Genomic DNA, 25,114 nt, shown 5'->3' on the forward strand with positions numbered 1-25,114 from the left:
CTATCTTCGACCTGGAGTTGGCCGAAGCAAGTGCTTTAATAGCAGCCTGGCTATCTGAACAGAAGTATATTACTTTGCCCATTACGTGCTGCTGAAGTGCTGATTGCACTCCGCACATAAGAGCAAAGATTTCGGCCTGAAAAACGGTGCAGTGTCTACCAAGTGAGTAAGACTAATACAGCCTTAGCTCACGAGAATAAACACCAGCACCTGCTCGACCTTCGAGAAGGGAGCCATCAGTGTAACATACGATGCCGTCTGAAATACTTCTTTCCAAATATCCAGATGTCCACTCTTCCCGGGAAGGGAATTTCGTGGAAAATGTCCTATACGGAAAATTACAAGCAATTGTAAGATCACTTGTCCCAATTCACCAAAAGTGAAAACAACGAGGTGTGTGTTGATGTGCGGTTCACAGGAGTTTCCTCTAGTAGACCGAGTACCCGTAGACGGTAAGTGCAAGAAAGTGCTTCTTGTTTGAGATGAATGTGTAGTGGGGCAACGTCAAAGAGAACTTCGAGCGCTGCCGTGGGAGTTGAAGAGAACGCTCCAGACATCGCCATTAAGCACATCCTTTGGAGATGGCCTAATTTTGATTGGACCGTTCTCACTTCGCCCTTTTGCCACCACACAAGACATCCATAAGCCAATATTGGCCGAACCACAGTTGTGTAAATCCATTTGATATACTTGGGTTTTAGACCCCAAGTTGTACCAAAAGTACGCCGGCATTGCCCGAAGGCCATACAAGCTTTCTTGATTCTGAACTCAATGTGAGGTGTCCAGGAAAGCTTGGAATCAAGAATGACCCCAACGTACTTTACCTGTTCAGTCACATCGATTTCAGAATCAAAGAGACGCAAAGGTCGAACGCCACTACGGTTTCGTCTTTCCGTGAAAAGAACAATAGATGTTTTACTCGGATTAACCGAAAGGCCATATTGGCGACACCAACCCTCAACTACCTGAAGGGCGTTTTGCATCAGGTCGAAAAGGGTGCTGATGCACATACCAACTACAGTAGACGTTCGATAAGTGCAACATGTTTACGTTTCAGTTACCGAATGAAATTCGCTAACTGCAACGTCTGACAGCCGTCAAACAGTTGTCAATTACTGTTGGACGCAGCCAGAATGCACTCAAAAACATCGCAATGCAACTTTAGTGCATCCGAAAAACATCGCAACTCGGTTGACATTTTGTTTTTGACAGATAGCGGTGCGATAACTGCAAAATTGTTGCACTTAGCGGGCTTGCAGTTAAAAAGCATTGCAGTTAAACCGTTTGCACCGAGCGAACGTCTACTGTAACAATGTTAGGTAGTCGTCGGCAAAACCATAAGTAGGAAAACCGCTATTATTGAGTTGCCTCAATATCGTATCTGCTACGAGATTCCACAAAAGCGGTGATAAGACTCCCCCTTGGGGGCATCCACAAACACTCAATTTCCACAATAGGAAGTAAGCAGCTGTGCCTTTGCTTAAGTGCCGGTAGTGGCGCTTTTCTGATAAATGCGGTAAACGTGATAACAGTGTAAACAAGCAGAAAAGTTTGCGCTACGGAATCATAGATGGCGCTCGTGTTCCATGTGTTTTTCACATATACAGCGGCGCCGCCTGGCACCTATTCACTCGAAACATCATGCGCAACACGGGTGAAAAATGCCAGTCAGAAGAAAAGAAGTAAACAACTTGAAATTTGTATGGTGATGTAATCAATTCTCTGTTACTGCAATGAATCCAGAAGAAACGCGTAGGGATAATGATTTTGTTTCTAATTTGCAACTTTTTGTCCCAAGGCACAAATCGCTGCGATGCGGAACGAGTGTGTAGTATATTGGCCGACGAACATTGATGTGCGTACCTTATGCCTATTTATACAGTAGACGTTCGCTCGGTGCAAACGGTTTAACTGCAATGCTTTTTAACTGAAAGTCCGCTAAGTGCAACAATTTTGCAGTTATCGCACCGCTATCTGTCATATGCAAAACGTCAACAGAGTTGCGATGTTTTTCGGATGCACTACAGCTGCATTGCGATGTTTTTAAGTGCATTCTGGCTGCGTCCAACAGCAATTGACAACTATTTGACGGCTGTCAGTCGTTGCAGTTAGCGAATTTTATTCGGTAACTGAAACGTAAACATGTTGCACTTATCGAACGTCTACTGTACCTTGATCTGTTTCACATCATTATCTGTGCGCATACCTTTGGCAACATGACCTTGATGGGAACAAGTGGTAAAGGGAACCAAAACAACAACATTCGTTGCTAGCAGCGGAGACGCAGCCCACGATTTGTCCATACAAGAAAATTGATTTTACAGTAGACGTTCGATAAGTGCAACATGTTTACGTTTCAGTTACCGAATGAAATTCGCTAACTACAACGACTGACAGCCGTCAAACAGTTGTCAATTGCTGTTGGACGCAGCCATAATGCACTCAAAAACATCGCAATGCAGCTGTAGTGCATCCGAAAAACATCGCAACTCTGTTGACGTTTTGTTTTTGACAGATAGCGGTGCGATAACTGCAAAATTGTTGCACTTAGTGGACTTGCAGTTAAAAAGCATTGCAGTTAAACCGTTTGCACCGAGCGAACGTCTACTGTACTTTTAATGTGGTGGCGCCATCTCTGAGAAAAATGAGCTTTGATTTCTTACTACAGTAGACGTTCGATAAGTGCAACATGTTTACGTTTCAGTTACCGAATGAAATTCGCTAACTGCAACGACTGACAGCCGTCAAACAGTTGTCAAATGCTGTTGGACGCAGCCAGAATGCACTCAAAAACATCGCAATGCAGCTGCAGTGCATCCGAAAAACATCGCAACTCGGTTGACGTTTTGTTTTTGACAGATAGCGGTGCGATAACTGCAAAATTGTTGCACTTAGCGGACTTGCAGTTAAAAAGCATTGCAGTTAAACCGTTTGCACCGAGCGAACGTCTACTGTATTATCATTTGAGAACCTTCAAGCACTCTCAAGATCAGCTGTTTTGAAAGATCTTGTGAAAAGACCTTTTCGTCAATTTGGAATACTCGCCGAGGCACTTAAACTGAAACATAAAAATGTCACTTTTTATCAAACGTCTAGACTAAAGACACTGTATGCTAAAGACACGAAATCTGATGATTGCTGCTGTTGATGATGATTGTCGCATCATGACGGTGATGCTGTCGAGCAATGCTTTTAAAGCGCGTTTGACAGGTCTCGTGCTCGATTGGAATGACATTGACAGCAAATTTGGAATTCCAATTGGAACATTTCGTGTCTTTGCATATACAGTAGACGTTCGATAAGTGCAACATGTTTACTTTTCAGTTACCGAATGAAATTCGATAACTGCAACGACTGACAGCCGTCAAACAGTTGTCAATTGTTGTTGGACGCAGCCAGAATGCATTCAAAAACATCGCATTGCAGATAAAGTGCATCCGAAAAACATCGCAACTCTGTTGACGTTCTGTTTTTGACAGACAGCGGTGCGATAACTGCAAAATTGTTGCACTTAGCGGACTTGCAGTTAAAAAGCATTGCAGTTAAACCATTTGCACCGAGCGAACGTCTACTGTAGTGTCTTTAGTCTAGACTACAACAAAGTATGTAATTAGGTTTTATTTTTCAATCAAATCTGTATGACCCCCGAGCGAACGCGCTGTTGTATTTTGTACAACAACACGTTGAAAAAATCTTGCTTTTTGTACTCAGCATTAGCAATGTGCTGACGGTGGTGGTCAACCGCGCGAGTTACGAAAGGTTAACAAGATTTTTAGCCCTATGGTAGTTCACCACCGGGGTCCGGGACCCACGGTGTTGTGACGGGTTTTTGTGAAACTGGCAACAAAGGTCGATAAAAAGAATCAGTTGTTAAGAGTGAAGTGCTAGAGAGGACGATTCCTTCGAAGAGCGTGAAATGGGCACCAAACTGTAAATATTTTATTATTATTTGTAAATATCTTTAATCTAAATAAAGTAGATTTCAGCATTGAAGCTGCTACCGAGAATAAAGCTGCTATCAATATTTGTGTGTACGCGCTAAAGGCAAATCGTCCGAACACACGGCTTACTTCCCTTCTGAAGGAAGAACGTTCCTCCAATGATTCCTCAAGTAATCCTTTCAAGGATTATTCAACGAGTTTCTACAGAAGTTCCACCGAGGGTTCTTGCAAAGAATGCTTCTAAAAGTTTATCTATTGTTTGTCCAAGAATTAAACTAAAAAGTCCTCTAGAATTCTTCCAAGAATTCCTCTAGAAATTTCTCCAAGGATTATTCTCTTAGAAATTCCTAATGAAACCTTCATAAATTTCTATGAAGAATCCTCCAGAAATATCTTCGTTCTTCGAGATGTTTTTGGGATTTTTCCTGAAATTTCTTTTTGAGAAGCTCATGCGAGGATTCCTCCAAAAATTCTGACTAGGATTCCCTTCAACGTTTCTGCTAGTATGTACATATTCCTTCAAGGATGTGTCAAAAATTTACTTGGAGGATTCTTCTAAGGATCCATCCAGAGAATCCTCCGAAAATTCCCCCAGAAATCTTTCCTCCGAAAACAGGATATTATTTTTTCCGAGGTTCCGCGGCGGCGCTGGTATCGTTTTTTACTCCTATTTGACGTTTGCTCACTACCGCCATCTAGTGGCGGCCCGGCCAAACACAGTACTTTTGGCATTAGGCCATATGAATAAAGCTGAGTAAATACTCTTTACTCAGATCTCTGTGAAGTTTCACAGAGATTTGCTCCACGGCTTCACATAGATTTAGTAAAGAGTATTTACTCAACTTTATTCATATGGCCTATTGGGCGATTACGTTTTCGTGACGATGTTTTTGATGAAATTTGTTGTAAGTGTTATGTCTGTTCTCTGTGTTTTCAACACAGAGTTCAGTTCTTCCGGAAAATCATCAAAATATTTCTCTAGAAATAGCTCCGAAGATTCTTCTGAAATTTTGGGCCAGGATTTCTTCTAAATTGTATGAGATTTCTCCCAGAAACTCAACCAAAAATCCTACATAAATTTCCCTAAGGAATCCTCAAGAACATCCTCCCAAAAGATCTCAGGAATTTTTACGAAAAAAAAATCCTGGAAGAACTTATTCAGAAGTTTGCACGGGGAGCATTCCTCCAGAAATTTGAACCGGACCACCATAAGCAATTGAAAACACCGTTTTTTTTTTTGCTTCTCACTAATCAATCATATAATAAATAATTACATTTCACCTTTCACAAATAAATCAGCCATCCACAGTGCTTCGCCGACCACGTTTCCGACCCATCCCACCACCAGCAAGCCACCGACCAGCTTCGCTTCACCGACTTTGGCGCCCGATCGGTTCCGCTTGCGTGACTTGATCGGACGAAGTCACCTGCAGTACATCGACTACAAAGTAGAGTACGGGCTGCGTTACGATCCAACGGCCGTGTTTTCGAGTAAACCCAAACGGCCACAACAAGAGCACGAACAACCGCCGCTGCATACCAGTCCTCCGACCCTGGTGGTTGTTCCACCGAACGTTCAAAACGATACCCTAGTGATAAGCGACGATAACATTACCACGGTTAAGATCCACCAACTGGAGTCAACGCCACCACTGATCGAAGCGGTGGTGGCGGCCAGCACCACTGGAAGTGAAAACATTATGCGGCCACCGACGCGGGTGGAAACGGCCTTCGAGCTGTTGGGTGATCGATTGAGGGCCCTGCTCCTCAATAGCCTGGTGCCGAACTCGACCGAGAGCCGGGTGATCGAGAAGTTGAAGTCGCCGCTGTCGTTGTTCAGTGTGTTCAACGTGATCAAGTTTGAAAACAGACCGTGTATTGCGAGGCGCGAACAGCAGCTGGCCACGTTTTATGGGATATGCTATCACGAGATGGAATGCAGCCAGCTGGGCGGGGTGCCGATGGATCTTTGCGCCGGAGGTTTCGGAGTGTGCTGCGTTTGTAAGTGTTATCTACGGAGGGGTTTGACGAGGCTGACGAATTGTTTGCTAACTTGTTTACGAGGTTGATTTATTCGTGAAGATTTATTTAGAGGCACTCTAGGAGGAATTTATATTTTTGCTAAACTGGCATGCTTAATGATGGTTTGAATTGTTTCTTGGGTAACTTCTACAAGATTCCATTGATTATCTGAGAAGATATCAACCACTGCACAGTGGGAAAAATCGACCCAAAAAACGGATCTTTTAACGCCGCTAGTTTCGGTACGTGAAGTTGACCATATCTGACGTAAAAAAATACGAGAAATCGATTGGTGCTAAATTCATTCACCGCACGGCACGGGAAGTGGTCCATTTTGCCCCATTTGCCCTTTTTTCGCACAAAAAGAGAATCAAAATGTACTTTCAAACAACTAACACGACTGTAGATCATTGAAAATAGCTGCTGGTGTAATTAGAGATTAATATAAATCATAAACATTCATGAAAGATCATTTGAAATGCTTATTTTGCCTCATATGCCCCAACAACTGCTGAAAATTGTGAATTTTATATATTTATGATTGGTTTTTTAGGTCAGTGATTTGAATTTGATTTATATGCATAAACAAGAAGCGCTAGGTCTGTTATCACCAGAATCATATTCAGTAGTTGTCCAATTTGCCCCATTTTGCCCTATTATCATAGAAAAATGAGATTTAAAATGTATTAATAAGAAACAGATACCGCCATGGAACGATGAAATTAGTTTTAGTTGCAATAGGAAGCTAACAGTTATCAAGCGCATATATGAAAGATATTTTCCCTATTTTACCCTACATGCCCCTAAAACTGCTGGATAATAACATATTTTGTATGGTTTTGTGAAATGTCCGTGGATAAGTCTTACTTATTTGAAGGTTGGACAAAGAATGAATTGAGAGTATATTGAATGTCATAATCAAGTTACATTAGATTGCTTAGATTTATCGGTTGCTTGGTTGCTATGATGTAACATCTCCCCCTTTAAAACAACCAATATCCTTGAAGCTTGGATGGGAGCCTAAGCAATCGTCTAGGGCGTTCCGGCGTTTCTGGGTTTGCACGAGGTTCTTCATCTTCCGATTCTGGTTCGGGTTCATTTTGTAGCTCATCTTGTTCGGGTATGGGTTCTACCAACTCGGGCATCGGTAAGGAAGAAACTTCATCGATTGGAACCATTGGAACATCTACTCCAGCAGGTATTTGAACTTTACTTCTTGATTCTGTAGTCGGCATTTGTTGAAGACCAAATTCATCGAGGAAAACCGTGAGTGGTGAATCTTGATGTGACGGTTGCTCTTCAACTTCAACTCGATTTCGTAGTTGATTGATGTGCGACCGAATCAGTCGACTATTTCGATTCAGCAAAACGTTGTAATTAACTTTTCCAATACGCTCGATGATCCTACCAGGTATCCAGGTCCACGAATTGCCTTGGTGAACTTGAGCATACACTGTATCGCCTTGTTTGAAGCATCTTGGAGAATCCTGACGGTTGGTAACATCACCCTTCCGTTCGACTTTCTTGGACTGCTGCTGACGTTCTGGAGGTTTCAAAAGAGCTGCTACTGTTCGCATTGGTCTTCCTAGCATTCTTTCAGCAGGTGACTGTCCGCCAAGATCCGGTGTTGGAGTGGAACGGTATACGGTTAGAAACGTCTGAAGTGAATCTTCTAGGGACTCTCCTCCTGAGCAAATCTTCTTCACGCTTCTTTTGACGGTGTCCACAAAACGTTCAGCCAATCCGTTTGATTGCGGGTGGTATGGTGCCGTGAGGATGTGATGGATTCCAAAAAAAGGGATCAACGCCCACCAGAAAGTAGTTGCCATCAACCGGTCCAGCGTAGTCGATGTGTATACGTGTCCACGGCTTCTCTGGTGTGGGCCATGGTTCTGGTTTCGCCTTGACGGGAGCCTTAGCAGCAGTAGCGCAGTGACTACAGCGTCGAACATAGTCCTCGATTGCACCATCCAGTCCAGGCCAGTAAACGTAGTTTCGTGCGATAGTCTTCATACGAACCATTCCGGGATGTCCTTGGTGGAATTGATGCAGCAAGCGTCGCCGAAAAGGCTCTGGAACGATCACCCTTTCCTTGAACATCACGCATTCGCTGATAATACTGAGGGATTCACGTCGATTGTAGTACGGAAGAACAGCTTCGGCAACTTGCTTTGGATTAGCTGGCCATCCATCAACAATGTATTTCTTGACTTGTTGGAGAACTTCGCATTTACTCGTGGCATCTCGGAGCGCTGGAAACGAAACTGGAACTGCTTCGATTGTGGTGTTGAGGATACTTGCCATGTCTTCTTCGAGCGAAACGGCAGCAATGATGTAGTCTTCCTCTGGGCGCAAGCTTCTATCGATAAGGCGGGAAAGCATGTCAGCACATCCAAATTCGTTTGTTGAGACGTACTGAATGTCGAAATCGTAATTCAGCATGATGAGGGCCCAGCGCTGCAAGCGATTTGCCGTGTGCACCGGAATACCCTTTTTCGATCCGAAAATTGACAGAAGCGGCTTGTGGTCCGTCTGGAGTGTAAATCTTCTACCCAACAGCATCTTGTGGAATTTGGTTACTCCGTAAACGAGGGCTAGGGCTTCTTTTTCCGGTTGTCTATAGGCTTGCTCAGCAGGGGTGAGAGTGCGTGAAGCGTGTTGAATGGCTTTCATGCTACCGTTCGGAAACTTGTGGAAAATTACGGCACCGATTCCAGTTTTTGATGCATCTGCAGCTACGACGATTGGGAGTTTCGGATTGTAGTGGGTCAGGAGAAGATCGGATTTCAGCACTTCCTTGAATTGTTCGAATGATCGCTGGCAATCGGCACTCCAGTTCCACTTGACGTCCTTGCGCAGCAGCTGATCCAGGGGATGACGCAGCTCGTGAATATTCCGTACGAATTTGCCATAGTAATTCACGGCTCCAAGATAGGACCTCAGCTCGGATACGTTCGTTGGTGGGGGAATGCTCGAGATTGTTTCCACTCTTTCCGGGTCAGGGCGGATACCATTGCGATCGGGGATGTGTCCTAGGTAACGGACTTCAGTTTGGAAAAACTTGCATTTTTGAATTTTCAGATGAAATCCGCAATCCGTCAGTCTTTGCAGCAACTTGTTCAGCGATTCAACATGAGATTTCCAGTCCTTGCTGAAGATGATGATGTCATCGATGAAAGGACGTACTTCAGGAAGATCCGCGATGAGACTTTCTATCATCCGCTGGAATGTCCCTGGCGCTGACTTGACTCCTGGGGCCAGGCGGCTGAAGCGAAACAATCCTCTATGCGTGTTGATCGTCAGAAGTTGTTTCGAATCTTCGGTTACTTCGCATTGAAGATACGCATCGGACAGGTCGATCACACTGAAGACTTGACATCCTGCCAGCTGGGCAAAAATTTCTTCTGGTACCGGCAGGGGATAGTTGTTGGCTTCCAGAGCGTTGTTCAGGCCTGTCGAGTAATCCGCGCAAATGCGAACTCTGCCATCCGGTTTCTTCACAGCTACGATGGGGGCTGCCCACTCCGAGAAATCCACAGGTGTGATTATTCCTAGGCTTTGAAGACGATTGAGTTCAGCATCAACCAACGGTACGGAATGAAACGGAACGGGTCGTTTTGGGCAGAAAACTGGCTTACTTCCGGGCTTGAGATGCAGTTGTACCTTAGTGCGGTTGCACAGTCCAAGGGTCTCGTTGAAAACTTCTTTGTGCTTGAATTTCAGCTGCTGAATCTCTCGATCGATTTCACGTTTGGAAGGCATCACGATTTGATTGCAAATGGAATCAAACGGAATTGACCAGAAGTTGAACAAGTCAATCCATTCAATGCCCATCAGATTCAGATCACGTACGGATGTGACGAAACATCTGCCTCGCTTCGTTTCTCCTTTGATGAATACTTCACATTCGAACTCACCGACTAGGGATAGTGGATCACCCGATGCGTTTGAGGCTTGGCTTGATGATGGATTGATCGCCGGCTTGCCGAGTTGCTTCCAGACAGTTTCCGAAACAATGGAGATGTCGCTGGCCGAATCGAGTTGAAGAGGGACTGGTACCAGTGTCTTAATTTATCAAATTACAGTCATCCCAACCGACGCCCAGAGGCTCTTGCGTCGTAGATTTGTTTTTGTTTTGATTATCGCCTCGACAACCCCTGCGCCACTCTCTGAAGTTCAAGCGATGAAAAATTCATTACCTCGCTGTCTACTGAATATTTACCACGGACTGATATTCAAAGTCAGCATATTCATCTTCAATTGATATTTTTGGCTTAAGCACGATTTAAAAGCAAAAAGTGCTGCTGGTGCATACCATTCACTTAAAGCAAGCATAAATACTAGAATTAGGGCAACATATCGACATTTGCGTTCCTAAAATCACAAAAAAGTCATTTCCAAATCAAAAAAATCATATTCATATTCACCGAGCTCGAACTGAAGATCAAAACAGAACTTCAGCTACAGTAGACGTTCGCTCGGTGCAAATGGTTTAACTGCAATGCTTTTTAACTGCAAGTCCGCTAAGTGCAACAATTTTGCAGTTATCGCACCGCTGTCTGTCAAAAACAGAACGTCAACAGAGTTGCGATGTTTTTCGGATGCACTTTATCTGCAATGCGATGTTTTTGAATGCATTCTGGCTGCGTCCAACAACAATTGACAACTGTTTGACGGCTGTCAGTCGTTGCAGTTATCGAATTTCATTCGGTAACTGAAAAGTAAACATGTTGCACTTATCGAACGTCTACTGTACAGTTGATTACACTACGAGGCGTCGCTCTCATTGTCTTGCCTTCTCTTTGTCATATTCATTCTCTGTGTCATGTTGGTGGGAGACTGCATTCATTTATTTGTGTGCGTTTTCGTACTGATTGAACATCATTGGGCTGAATTTTTTAGGAACTGACTGGTACTCCGTTGATCGCCACGGTAACGAACTTCCGCTTGCTTTCCCGGTGTTCAATGTGGTTGACAACGAACACGCCTTTGGCTTCAACACTGGATTTCCCCTTCTTTCGTTTCTTGTTGATGGTTGATTGTGATTGTGTGGTCTTAAGCGGATTTGCTGATTTCTTGGAGCAGGAACAGTATCCTTCCTTATGGCCGACACGGTTGCAGTCTCTGCAGAGGTGGTTGTTGAAAACGCATTCCTTCACAAAGTGCATTTGTCCGCACTGCCAACAAGGTGTCTTCGGCTTCTTACTTTCTTGCTTCGAGAAATTGTTCTGAGACGCTGCACCCTTCCTGTCCCTGATGGCGTGAACCGCTGACTTCGAACTGGATTGCTGTTCGATGATGCTTGTGTCTTCCTTCAGGTTGATGAGGCGTTGATACTCGTCAATTAACGACTGGAGAGTGGCTGGTGCTTCAGGTTTCTCGTGTTCCAGGATCGAAAGAAGTCTTGCTCGAACATCGGCGTATTTTGAGGCTTTGAGTCCACTGACGAACATGAGGCATTTGAAATGGTCCAGGGTAAGGTTTTGGAATTGAAAATCTTCACAGGTTCGGTTGACATGTCCACCATAGCTGATAATATCTTCAGATTCGCTCTTCACCAACTGGAGACATTGGAAACGCTTCCGGAACGTGGAGACTTGATTTCCAAAGATTTTCTTCAGAATCTTCACGGTGTCTTCAAACGTCACGTCTTTTGGAAGCTTCGGGAGTATGTAATTGATGTAACGGATATGCGAAGGAGTATCCAGCTTCCGGAGGAGTAGGCGAACTTTTGCGGCGTCTTCCAGCTGGCGGGCGTCATTCTCGAAGAGGTCTTGATAGCGGTCAAACCAACGTCCAAACGTCACTCCGTTTTCTTCGTCGAAGGCAAACTCGGTTATGTTTGAGGACAGGGACTCCAAAATTTGCTCTTGAGATTGAACCTGCGGAAGTGCTTGCTGCTGCTGTTGTGCCATCTGCTGTAGAAGCTGGGCCATTTGAAGAATGACTTGCTGGATTCCAGGAACGGCGTTATCTCCTTCTGGCATCTTCGTGAGTTCTAACTTCTCGTCGCCAATTGAAATGTCCGTGGATAAGTCTTACTTATTTGAAGGTTGGACAAAGAATGAATTGAGAGTATATTGAATGTCATAATCAAGTTACATTAGATTGCTTAGATTTATCGGTTGCTTGGTTGCTATGATGTAACATTTTGTAATGTCGCTGGATGCAATACATGAAGTCCTGAAACATCTTGGATATATACAAATGGGGTTCATCGATTTATACTGGAATCATTTTCGGAATGGTATGAATAGGAAAATATCTTTCATATATGCGCATGATAACTGTTAGCTTCCAATTGCAACTAAAACTAATTTCAACGTTCCATAGCAGTATCTGTTTTTTATAAATGCATTTTAAATCTCATTTTTCTATAATAATATGTCAAAATGGGGCAAATTGGACAACTATTGAATATGATTATGGTGGTAACAGATCTAGCGCTTCTTGTTTATGCAAAAAAATCAAATTCACATCAGTAACCTTAAAAGTCCATTCATGGTATATAAAATTCACAATTTCCAGCAGTTGTTAAGGCATATGGGGCAAAATAAGCATTTCAAAGGATCTTTCATAAATTTTTATGATTTCTATAAACCTCTAATTACACCTGCAGCTATTTTCAACGATCTACAGTCACATTAGTTGTTTAAAAGTACATTTTGATTCTCTTTTTGTACGAAAAAAGGGCAAAATGGGGCAAAATGGACCACTTCCCGTGCCGTGCGGTGAATGAATTTAGCACCAATCGATTTCTCGTAATTTTTTACGTCAGAAATGATCAACTTCACGTACCGAAACCAGCGGCGTTAAAAGATCCGTTTTTTGGGTCGATTTTTCCCACTGTGCACTGCTGGACAATTTGGCGCGAAATTCGTCAGCCAGCCTCTTTTTGCTCCAACCCGTTGATATGCCGTTGCTTCCAGTTCAGCTAGGTTGTAACGACCAAACGGCTCAGAACATCAGCTACTTCCAGAGTCCGAACTATCCGGCGGCGGTGCGCACCAAGCTGACGTGCACCTTCACCGTGGCCCTGCGATGGAACGTGCGTCAGGTTCTGCTGGAGTTCATATTCTTCGAAATGGGACCACCCACGGAGGGAAACTGCCTGGGCGATCAGCTGATCGTGACGGTGCAGAACGGCTTTCAGAAATGGCCCGTTCTGTGCGGCGTCAACAGTGGACAGCATCGTAAGTGTTTAATTGCAACTTGGACGTGTTGCGATTATCAAACGTCTACTGTAATTAGAACAGATCGAATTTTAACTAGATTTTTTCTTCCTTCTAGTGTACATCCAAATTGATCGAGATTATTCTCATTTTCTTCATTTGACTGCCGTGTCCAACTCGAACGAGGCCAAAGCGTTCAATATACGGATAACGCAGGTAAACACGTCAATCTCCCGTCTCAAATGGTACATATTAAAAGCAAGCTAATACAATGAATCCCTTCAAAACAGCTCACATCGGCGGAAGCGCCGGAAGGCTGCCTGCAGTACTACACCGGGATTAACGGGTACATAAAATCCTTCAATTACGACAATCAATCCGCGGTGGTCACCGAGAAGAAGCCCAGTTATCTGGTAAGATCGCGTCGTCCTTTGGAACTTTTCATCAACACCTACCTTATTCTAGCGCAGTATTCCTGACGAATCAGCCGCGGTACATTCTCCGCACTTTTGTTGAGTGAATTTCACACTTTGTCACACAAATTTTATCTAGTTTATTGCGGGAATCACGGTAAAAACCACTTTTCACTGATTCTTATGGGTGATTTTCTGTAAAATTTTACCACCCAGCCGAATTGGAATCAAAACAAACAAAAAAATGCAAGATGTAAACAAGTTTTGACAGCAAATTGCATGTGCGATGTTTTAGTGCAGTGCGCTGCATCCAGCTGACAGCGATGGCAGCGTACTTTTAAATGCCCTGTTAGGGATGTCAAAAAATAAACTCCTGACAATAGACGAGTGCACCTATGAACTGAATTCATCGCGGTCCGAGAATTTTGACACTAGAGCGGGGTCGCTTCCAATCAGAAGTGAACGATTTCCAATCAGAATTGAACAATTCTGATTGGGAATGGCCCCGCTCTAGTGTCAAAATTCTCGAACCGCGATGAATTCAGTTCATCGGTGCACTCGTCTATAGGGCACTGCACTGTTTTGATTATGTATGAAATTTTGAAGTTTCTTGGCCTTGTTGTTTACAAAATTTCTGTAAGAGTGAAAGAGAAGGGCAGAATTTCATGCAGTGACCCAAGGTTTTTATATAATGGAAGGTTAAGCAGGACGTTTAGTTTGTGGAGAAAAGCAGAGGAAGCCAAATTTCAAAGGAATTTGCTGAGGGGGGGTGTTTGTTTTCAGAATTTCACACGGTGAAAAAATAATGGCCGCTCAGCCAGTTTTGACATCTAAGACTACCTTAGAATATGTAAATACCTTGCAGTGACCTATACAGTAGACGTTCGCTCGGTGCAAACGGTTTAACTGCAATGCTTTTTAACTGCAAGTCCGCTAAGTGCAACAATTTTGCAGTTATCGCACCGCTATCTGTCAAAAACAAAACGTCAACAGAGTTGCGATGTTTTTCAGATGCACTACAGCTGCATTGCGATGTTTTTGAGTGCATTCTGGCTGCGTCCAACAGCATTTGACAACTGTTTGACGGCTGTCAGTCGTTGCAGTTAGCGAATTTCATTCGGTAACTGAAACGTAAACATGTTGCACTTATCGAACGTCTACTGTAGTCTATTTTACGAAACGACAACAGTGTTGATACAGTAGACGTTCGATAAGTGCAACATGTTTACGTTTCAGTTACCGAATGAAATTCGCTAACTGCGACGACTGACAGCCGTCAAACAGTTGTCAATTGCTGTTGGACGCAGCCAGAATGCACTCAAAAACATCACAATGCAGCTGTAGTGCATCCGAAAAACATCGCAACTCTGTTGACGTTTTGTTTTTGACAGATAGCGGTGCGATAACTGCAAAATTGTTGCACTTAGCGGACTTGCAGTTAAAAAGCATTGCAGTTAAACCGTTTGCACCGAGCAAACGTCTACTGTAGTACACTGTCATAAACTTTGTTTGATGAATTCGTTCGATCAGCTTTTCAAAGTTTTCAATTACCAATGGATTCAGCACCTCACAGTGAATGAGGAACCACAGACAAACAGACGTAACACTTCGAACATTTATCGATTCAAATTACAGTCCCGGAGACATATTCGCCCAATGCTAAAAGGACTAAGTTTGGCCGACCATCAACTAGGTGGCGGTAGTGAGCAAACGTCAAACTCGAACAAAAACGATGCAAGCGCCGCGGTTGGGCAGTTGGCCAACTATCAAATTTTGAAAAACATCGTTATATCGGTGTACGATGGGAATTATCAGAGTGTTACGTCTGTTTGTCTGTGGAGGAACCTTAACGATAATTCCACGAAACGATCTGATAAATGGAGGGGCCCACCTTGATGAGTTCAGCTCCGGAACCAAGCTTACCAGCTGAGTTATTGTTCTTGAGCTGCTCGATAGCATCCTTACTTTCTCTCAACGTGAGAGTTGTAGTTCTCTGCTGTACTGACGTAGTCATTTCTCTCGCTACCTTAGTCCACCATATCTGCGATCCCCGTACAATTCAAGTGTACGTCGTAGTGCTGCTTCCACCTTTCGATGACGTCCGTTCTTCAAGATGATCCCGTCCTTATCAAAGTGATGTTTCTCTCTTGACAGTTATACAATAGACGTTTACTCGGTGCAAACGGTTTAACTGCAAGTCCGCTAAGTACAACAATTTTGCAGTTATCGCACCGCTAGCTGTCAAAAACAAAACGTCAACCGTTTGACGGCTGTCAGTCGTTGCAGTTAGCGAGTTTCATTCGGTAACTGAAACGTAAACATGTTGCACTTATCGAACGGTCTACTATCCACAATACCCATCATGAACGTCTTGATTATTTATTTTCCTCTCGCAGAACAACCTAAACTACGCGATCTGTATCCGGCGTGCACCAAACTTCTGTGCCGTTACGTTCGACAACATCGGCGAAAATGGCGAAGCGAACCAATTCCAGCTTGTCAATTTAGACGAAGGTATTCCAAAGATCATTGAGCAATTCGCCTGAATTCACAACTCACTTTCTTACGAACAGATGGCGCCAGCTTGATCCGCCCGGGTACAGCCGGCGTCGAGATCTACAACTGCCCGGACGACTTCATCGCCATCAACTACCTGCGGCTGTGTGGAGAACGGCTCAACGATGGTGCCACCACCGAGGATTACACCCGAAACAGTCCGGTAACGGATGACAGTGGGGGACCTCTGGTTGTGGGCGTACGAACCAATGCGGAAAACGTTGGACGAGGGTTCAAACTGCGATATCGACAGGAAATTTGTCAGAAAGGTTAAATAGACGGTACATAATAGTAAGAGTTTTAAAAAGTTTATTGGAAAGAAAGTCAACAAAAAAACGACTGGTCATTTGAAGATTTTGCTATTGTACTTTTCGCGACACATTTCAACGGTTGTGTAGATGAGTAGTAACCGTCGCTCTATGGCGTAGTAGTGGTCTTTGGTCAGCAGGGGATGTAGCAGATCTATTTCACTCAACGATTGAAGCGTTTCTGTAAGGGCTCCTCCGGAAAAGATTTGCAAACGGTCCCACGTGGTCTTTCGTATCCTGAAAAATAATTGACAATTAAGAAAATTGATGTATCAAACCATTTTACGCTCGAACTTACATGCAACACTGATACAGTGGTGCCAGTATGTCAAAATGGTCCTTGAAAGGATGCCCGAATCCTTTCCCGTTATCCATGAGCAGAATTCGATCGTCCCGGGTTTCGTAGTGGTGCCGATCACCGTTCTGAATGAGGAAATCGAAAATGGCTACATCAACCAGATCTAACAGCCGGTCCAAAGGAAGCCGTTCCCTGACTTTGCCACAATATCCGTCGGCTCGTTCCCACTCTGCTTGCACGCCATCCCGATAGGTTCGTTGCCACGGTGAACGGTATTTGGCAAACTTTCCTGGCACCAGCAGAAGCAGTGCTCCTTCTAGTTGATCCGTCTCCGGATCATCACAGACAGCTTCACTTGGTTTGCAGTAATGGCATTTGCCGTAAACGCACTGCCGAGTATCATTCTCTGAAACAAGTTCGATAATTATGTAAAGCAAAATAACTCCCGATCCTAAAAAACCTACTGTTCATAGTCGCCTTCAGCTCATCGTCTGCTAATCGATAGACTTCCTGCAGTGAAACCCTTCGTCCCACGACGATCGGCGTCCAGCGCAGATTCAGTACGGCGCCCAGATGAAACGCCACCACTTCCGAGTTGTGGCGGTCTTTTCCCGAGTAGACCGTACCCTCAATGACGGTATCTCGCCGATACCAACTAGGTTTGAACAGAACGGTTTGTTTCCCGGCCAAGTCGAACAAAAGCTTCAACTGGGTACCTCTGGGGGTATTCCTAGCCGAGAGTATCGGTGCTTCCTGCAGTGCTCGAATGACTTTGCCGAGACGTTCATCTTTTTGCGGGTAGATTTCATTTCCGGTGGGCCACTAGAAGCAATTAAATAATTTCAATACAACAGGAGGGTGAGCATAATGACGTCCATCAAGCCAGAGAAAATTATAAACTTCTCTTCTTCTGGAGCCGTTTAAAAGATAGCACAAGCACACTGCACGCGGTAGGAATACGTAGGTACATAATAATCTATTTATTGAGCTTCTCGAGAATTTTTAGCATTTCCACAAGTTTCTCTTCGACCTCTAGGTTGCACGCCAGGGTATAATGTGTGTTGGGCACTATATGCGACGATTAACTCAAATCCGCAAACCAGCGCACAATTTGCGCGCCGATTGCCTATGCGCCAAGTTTTTCACTAGCCAAATCACTATTAATCAGTGGTTTAATGAAGTAAGAGCGTTGTTATCGTCAATAATATCTTTGTTGTACATTATTTCCAGACATAAGAAAGTCCAATGTTTTAGACAAAAAAATGGATTCGAACCCTAAGAGAGATAGAGCTCTTGGCGCAAACCAATTTGACACTTGCTTATTTACATTTTGTATGGCGCACAACCCGGCGCACGGGCTGTCGGCGCACAAGTTGTTGGCCAGTATGCGGATTTCAGAAAAGATTCGCAATATAGATGTATTGCTCAAACCTCTTCGATGGCCGCAGTGCATATGCTGTTTTAAACCAGAAAGTTTTTGCTGCTGTTGAGATCAAAATTTTGCATTTAAATCAGAGTTTAAAATTTTCATTTTCAATGAGTGAAATTCAACGTGAATTTTGAATATTCTCAACTGAGGGATCAACATAAAACTCGTTTTAGTGAATGAATTTTCTCACTTATTCATTCTTTTTTCTGTCACTGACAATATTCAGTGAGAAATATAACTAGACCGTAACTCCCGATTATTCTTCCAATCACCTCAAAACTTGTGTGTACAGTAGACGTTCGCTCGGTGCAAACGGTTTAACTGCAAGTCCGCTAAGGGCTTGTTCACAAATGTCATAACGCTGGAGGGGGTGGGTGGGTGTCCTTCATGGTGTTACAGCTCGAACAAAAATATTTTTTCTCCATATAAACAGTGTAACGTGGGGGTGGGTGGGTATCAAAAAAGGCTAATTTTGGCGTTATGACATTTGTGAATGAACCCTAAGTGCAACAATTTTGCAGTTATCGCATCACTACAGTAGACGTTCGATAAGTGCAACATGTTTACGTTTCAGTTACCGAATGAAATTCGGCAACTGCAACGACTGACAGCCGTCAAACAGTTGTCAATTGCTGTTGGACGCAGCCACAATGCACTCAAAAACATCGCAATGCAGCTGTAGTGCATCTGAAAAACATCGCAACTCTGTTGACGTTTTGTTTTTGACAGATAGCGGTGCGATAACTGCAAAATTGTTGCACTTAGCGGACTTGGAGTTAAAAAGCATTGCAGTTAAACCGTTTGCACCGAGCGAACGTCAATTGTAACTGAAACGTTAACATGTTGCACTTATCGAACGTCTACTGTATATTACAGAAGACGTTCGATAAGTGCAACATGTTTACGTTTCAGTTATCGAATGTAATTCGACTGATAGCCGTCAAACAGTTGTCAATTGGGTTTTTAAATTAAGAAAAATGTATCGATTTTTTGATTTTATAGGGGTAGGCGGGGCATTATGGACACCCGGGGCAGAATGGACACCCTCAATATTTTGAAATATGCGAACTTTTTTGAACTTTTAATGAATGGAGAATATAGTCCATTTGTCTAAAACGTAGTTTCAGGAAAGAAACGTTCGAAATTAAAATTATACTTGATTTTACACGAAAAAGTTGCGTCCTCCGTTTTTTGTGCATGGAAATTATAATTTTCACACCATCTAAAATAAGATTTAGTGATTAATTTATTGCAGGTCGATTAAAACCTGATATTTCTAGAACACATCCAAGTAGTTTTGCTGTATCTACATGCTTAACATGTTTATATTTTCTTCTTTATTATATCAAAAATCAAGTTTGGAAATATCTTCTGCTGCCGGGGCAAAATGGACACTCACCTTTTTGAAAGAAGCGGCAAGGGAAAAATATAAGCTAAATCACAAACCAACCAAATTCTTCGATTTCGGTACATTTCCGATTAAATGTTCACTATAGTAGACATAGGGTGAAACAAATTGGTCAAAAAACGACAGCAGTGGAAAATAGTTGTTCTAGGCACAGCTGTACATGCCGACAAAAACGAAGCTTTATCCAAAACAGCCTGAATTTAAATTAACTGAACAAAAATGAACTACTTCGGTGTATTATTCATCCATAATAGTTGTTTTATAATGAAATGACTTTATAGGTGTAAATAATGTACGAAATTCGTAAAAGTGTCATGGTGTCCATATTGCCCCATGGGGGTGTCCATTCTGCCCCGTATGCTTGAAGACGGTCATGAAAAACTAACATTTTTCGTAACATTTTTTGAAGTGGATAAATCATTTTTCTTCGTGAGCATTCTTATGCAATAGATGCTAAATAGACTTTAAAAGGATACATGTACAGTAGACGTTCGCTCGGTGCAAACGGTTTAACTGCAATGCTTTTTAACTGCAAGTCCGCTAAGTGCAACAATTTTGCAGTTATCGCACCGCTATCTGTCAAAAACAAAACGTCAACAGAGTTGCGATGTTTTTCAGATGCACTACAGCTGCATTGCGATGTTTTTGAGTGCATTCTGGCTGCGTCCAACAGCATTTGACAACTGTTTGACGGCTGTCAGTCGTTGCAGTTAGCGAATTTCATTCGGTAACTGAAACGTAAACATGTTGCACTTATCGAACGTCTACTGTATCAAAAAACTAAACTTTTTTGACATCTTGCCAGGTAAAGTTGGCAAAAACCTTAGGGTGTCCATAATGCCCCGCCTACCCCTACGAAAGAGCACCTTTTTCTGAGCCACTATGATTTTTTTCAGATTTTTAGAACTTTATTTTGATACCTAAAATCAATTTCAAAGAGATTTCTTGAAATCACCTTTTGACAGCTGGGTAACTGTTTGACAGCTCCACCCAGTACAGTAGACGTTCGCTCGGTGCAAACGGTTTAACTGCAATGCTTTTTAACTGCAAGTCCGCTAAGTGCAACAATTTTGCAGTTATCGCACCGCTATCTGTCAAAAACAAAACGTCAACCGAGTTGCGATGTTTTTCGGAGGCACTGCAGCTGCATTGCGATGTTTTTGAGTGCATTCTGGCTGCGTCCAACAGCATTTGACAACTGTTTGACGGCTGTCAGTCGTTGCAGTTAGCGAATTTCATTCGGTAACTGAAACGTAAACATGTTGCACTTATCGAACGTCTACTGTACTTTTGGTAGGATATGGTGAGAGCCAGAGACCAAACTACTTCAGTTGGCAGTTGGAACAAGAATGACAAATTTATTTTCTATTTTCTATACAAACATATTTCATGACTTACTAAGACTAATAGTTTGTCGTCTAATTCCGACACTCCTCCTCGACAATATAGTTTAGTAAACCTAAGTTCTCTCTTAATAACTTCAATCGTAGGTGCTGCAGCGGTTTCGTCAGTATGTCAGCCAACATGAACTCGGTGGGACAATACTTCAGAACGATTTGCTGCTGCTCTTGAAGATCACGAACGAAGAAATATTTAGTGGCGATGTGCTTCGACCGCTTCTCAATCTTTCCGTTTTCCACCAGTCGAATACAGCTCTGGTTGTCTTCGAATGTGGGTATTGGCAACGACACGTCTTCGCCGAGATCGATCATCAGCTTCTTCAACCAACTCAATTCTTGGCATGCTTCAGTTAAGGCCACGAGCTCCGCTTCCGTCGACGACAGCGCCACACAGGTTTGCTTGCGTGATGCCCAGCTAATGATGCCACCTCCAAGCCGTATCAGGAAACCGGAATTGGACTTCCTGTCCCGATGGTTGCCGGCCCAATCGGCATCCGCATACATCTCGAGCCCGTCAGCTGTGGATCCAAGTGTCAATTTGTGGCTACTGGTCGACTTCAAGTACCTGAGTACCCTCTTGGCCTCGTGCCAGTCCAGTTGTGTAGGGCAGCTTGATTTCTGAGCCAGGATGGAGACGCTTACTGCTATGTCCGGCCGACTGTGAACCGCTACATACAGCAGACCGCCGATGAGACTCAGGTATTGGGTGTTGTTCGGCAAACGTAGTTCCTTCTCCTCCTCCTTCTGCTGAAGGTAGCCAGGATCCAACGGTATTTTTGATGGCTTAGCGTTCTCCAGACCAAATCGTTCCGCGAGCTTCAGGATGTACTGTTCTTGATTCAGCAGGAATCCGTTACCATCCCTCTCGATCTCGATTCCTAGGAAGTGCTTCACATCTCCTAATGCCGTCACGTTGAAGTGCTGTTGCAGTGCCCGGTGTATAGCCTTGAACTCCTCCTCTGTCCTGCAAACTACTAACATGTCGTCCACATAGAGTAGTATGTAGGTGAACGTGTTGCCCTTCTTTCGCACGTACAGACATGGGTCTGCTGCTGATGGAACGAACCCCATTTTTCGTAGGACTGCATCGATGCTTTGGTTCCATACTCGTGCGGATTGCTTGAGCCCGTATATGCTCCTTTTGAGCATGCACACCGTGTTTGGTCCTCCCATGGCGTATCCCTCCGGTTGCCGCATGTAGATGGTTTCATCCAACTTCCCATGCAGGTATGCGGTTTTCACGTCCATGTGCTTCACAAGCATTCCGCGACGGCTGGCCACCGTGAGTAACGTCCTGAGGGTCACCTGCTTGGCAACGGGAGCAAAGACTTCGTCGAAATCCACGCCGAACTTCTGGTTGAAACCTTGAGCAACCAGTCTTGCCTTGTGTCGCACAATGTTCCCTTTTTCGTCCTCCTTCGATTTGAAGATCCACTTGCTGCCGATGGCTTTTTGGCCCGCCGGTAGTTCTACCAGCTCCCAAGTGTTGTTCTCGATCTGTGCCTGGTACTCGTCGTCCATCGCTTGCTTCCACAGTTTCGCTTTAGGTCCCTTCAATGCTTCGGACGGGGTACGTGGATCACCACCGGTTGGCGGTTGACGTCTCGCTGCTAGTCCCTGTTGCGGGCCACTAGCTGTAGGCCGAGCTGCCGGCCCAGGCAGGTCGATAACATCCTCGTTTCCATCAGACTCGGGTTGATGGTCTGAATATTGATCGGAAGGAAGTCCTCTACTCGGAAAGAAAAAATATTTTAACTTGCCTGGTAGGTAGCGCTCCCGTCCGCTGCGCCTCAACGCCTGTGACAGGGGCGGATTTGAAGATGATCGCGAAGGGAGCGCAGAGTTTGTCACGTCACTGATTGGGTCAAGGAAATCCTCATCTTCAGAGCTTGACTGATGTTCTTCCGCAGGCACCTGGTCATCTTCGACGTGTCTTGCTTCGGTTGCTTCCGGTTCGGACACCTCTGGTACCGGAAATGGATCCCCCAGATCCAGTCTAACGACTTTTCGTTCCGGTTCTGCAAGCTGCATGCTGTTAGAAGATGACGGTTTTTCTCCTGCTTCGCTAACGAAGGTAACATCTCGACTCTTGATGATCTTCTTCGATTTCGGGTCCCACAAACGATATGCTTTTGTATCCTCGTCGAATCCGGTGAGTATGCACTCGAATGCTTTGGCATCCCACTTTTTGCGCTTCGGCTTCGGTACGTGCGCCATTACCTTCGAACCAAAAACTCGTACGTGTGCCAGGTTTGGCTTCCTGTCGCTCCAAACTTCCTCTGGTGTCGCTGAATGCCCCTTGGTTGGCGACCGATTTATGAGATACACGGCCGTTGCTGTTGCTTCAGCCCAAAACGTTTTCGGCAGCCCCGCTTCGAAAAGCATACACCGCGCTCGTTCGACGATGGTCCTGTTGACTCGCTCCGCCAAACCATTTTGTTCAGGTGTGTAGTCCGCCGTGGTTTGGTGACGGATTCCCAGATGCTTCAAATGGTCCTCCAGCTTCCGGTTCGTGAATTCCTTGCCATTATCGGTTCGTATCGTCTTCAGCTTCTTCCCTGTGTGTCGCTCAGCCATGCAACGAAAATCTTCAAATGCTTCATATACACTCTGTGCTGATTTTTCTTCCAGGAAATATACGAAGATTCGACGAGACTTGTCATCCGTGAAGGTCAAGTAGTAGCGGCTGCCACCCAGCGATTTGGCTTCCATCGGACCACAGATATCCGAATGGACCACCTCGAGTAGATCCGACGCTCGTGAACCGGATTTGCTAAACGGCAAACGTGTCTGCTTACCCATAGCACATACCTTGCACTTGTCGTTGCTCCGGGGCGGCTCTGCGTATTCGATGCCGGAAACCAATCCACGCTTCATCCTTTGTAGACTGTCGTAGTTGATGTGGCCAAGCCTCTTGTGCCACAGAGTTGCAGTTCCATTCGACGCACATGCCAGTGCTCACGATGACTGCACCAGGTCCAGCTTGAACAGGCCCCGCTTCCTACTACCAGTCGCAATAACGTCACCGTTCGGGTTGACGACGCTCACACCGTCCTTGGTGAACGTCACCGTGTGTCCCCGTTCCACTATTTGGTTCACGGAGAGTAAATTCGTTGACAAATCCGGAATTACCTGCACTTCATTCACCGTGATTGCTGGTTCGTCCGGGCAGCAGGCGGGCTTCAACTTCATGCTTCCTTTTGCGACTATCTTCATCGTTCCGCGGTTTGCGGCTACGACGGTACCACCGCACTTGGTAGATTCCTCAAGAGCTTGAGCCGTCTTCGCAAAGTGATTGGAAGCCCCCGAGTCGAAGTACCAATCGTCGTCGTCCTCTTCAATCGCAGACATCACCGTACACCAGGCATTTCCGTCGCTTTTCTTCGGCTCTCTTGACGAGCAATCCCTGGCAATGTGACCAAATTTGTGACACCGCCTACACTTCGGACCCTTGCTTGAAGATGGATTTGGCTTCTCACTCTGCTTGGCTGGTTTCCGTTCATGCCTGAGGTGTGCGGACTCAACTATTTTGGTCATTCAATTTGAACACGTATGTTTTCTTCGAGTGCTCCCCGTTGTTGAGTTGCTTATCTCTATGGAAATCAATTTCAAAGTACACGCACGAACTACTTCTCACAAAGTTTAACCAAATTTCCTACAGCAAAAGTTACAATAAAACGTATATTATCATTTGCTTTGGTTTTAACCAAGCTTTAAAATATATTGCATAAACTTTGGGCTAGCATTACATATTAATTTCACACAGAAAAACGTTTGAAAACCCTTCTCGTTCAGGATGAAAAAGTTTGTGTGTCATTGAACGTTTTACTTGTTTTAGCGTGGCTTTACAAACCAAACTTGTATCTAGGCATACTCTGATCATTTTGGAGGTTTGGCAGCAGCCTGGCTGCTGTCAAATTTCAGTCCGCAATCCTCAGGTCCATGCTTGTTGCTGGTAAACGCGGCGCCCGACGATGGTACTCTGATTTTCTGCAGCAGTTTAGTCTTGATGAAGTCACCGGTAATCGCCGCTCCGGAATTTTCGAGAGCCATAATCATCGGCCTATACAGTAGACGTTCGCTCGGTGCAAACGGTTTAACTGCAATGCTTTTTAACTGAAAGTCCGCTAAGTGCAACAATTTTGCAGTTATCGCACCGCTATCTGT

The 25,114-nt window shown here is 44.3% G+C and overlaps 4 protein-coding genes across 4 annotated transcripts in view; 2 read left to right on the forward strand and 2 right to left on the reverse strand.

The window, feature by feature from the left end:
- Positions 1–5,634, forward strand: part of LOC134288520 (uncharacterized protein K02A2.6-like) — an 18,191-nt gene extending 12,557 nt beyond the window's left edge. The window contains exons 5-6 of the mRNA XM_062853604.1: positions 5,241–5,432; positions 5,567–5,634. Coding sequence (XP_062709588.1) covers positions 5,241–5,432; positions 5,567–5,634 — 260 coding nt within the window. The remainder of the gene's footprint in view (positions 1–5,240; positions 5,433–5,566) is intronic.
- The window catches only part of LOC115255743 (BLOC-1-related complex subunit 5), a 96,380-nt gene extending 82,585 nt beyond the window's left edge, over positions 1–13,795 (reverse strand). Inside the window, exon 1 of the mRNA XM_062844733.1 lies at positions 13,591–13,795. The gene's annotated coding sequence lies outside the window, so the exon portion shown is untranslated. The remainder of the gene's footprint in view (positions 1–13,590) is intronic.
- On the forward strand, positions 5,115–16,399 carry LOC109401834 (uncharacterized). The gene is made up of 6 exons (XM_062844732.1): positions 5,115–5,942; positions 12,893–13,156; positions 13,254–13,351; positions 13,426–13,548; positions 15,945–16,062; positions 16,122–16,399. Exons 1-6 carry the CDS (start codon positions 5,642–5,644, stop codon positions 16,376–16,378), a joined length of 1,161 nt encoding a protein of 386 aa, XP_062700716.1. The 5' UTR covers positions 5,115–5,641; the 3' UTR covers positions 16,379–16,399.
- Positions 16,397–25,114, reverse strand: part of LOC109401895 (glycosaminoglycan xylosylkinase homolog) — a 31,480-nt gene continuing 22,762 nt past the window's right edge. Inside the window, exons 2-4 of the mRNA XM_019674505.3 lie at positions 17,175–17,532; positions 16,711–17,116; positions 16,397–16,649 (exon numbers count right to left, since the gene is read on the reverse strand). Of these exons, the coding sequence (XP_019530050.3) occupies positions 16,448–16,649; positions 16,711–17,116; positions 17,175–17,532 (966 nt within the window). The 3' untranslated portion in view covers positions 16,397–16,447. The remainder of the gene's footprint in view (positions 16,650–16,710; positions 17,117–17,174; positions 17,533–25,114) is intronic.

Source organism: Aedes albopictus, chromosome 1, assembly GCF_035046485.1.
Source record: "Aedes albopictus strain Foshan chromosome 1, AalbF5, whole genome shotgun sequence".
NCBI lineage: Eukaryota > Metazoa > Arthropoda > Insecta > Diptera > Culicidae > Aedes > Aedes albopictus.

What these genes read in the sequence shown, in the direction of transcription:
- LOC109401834 (XM_062844732.1), top strand. Translation starts at nt 5,642, where the DNA reads ATGCGGCCACCGACGCGGGTGGAAACGGCCTTCGAGCTGTTGGGTGAT. An exon ending in TTTCGGAGTGTGCTGCGTTT is followed by an intron (nt 5,943 to 12,892) that starts GTAAGTGTTATC and finishes CGTTGCTTCCAG; the next exon opens with TTCAGCTAGGTTGTAACGAC. An exon ending in AGAAGAAGCCCAGTTATCTG is followed by an intron (nt 13,549 to 15,944) that starts GTAAGATCGCGT and finishes TTCCTCTCGCAG; the next exon opens with AACAACCTAAACTACGCGAT.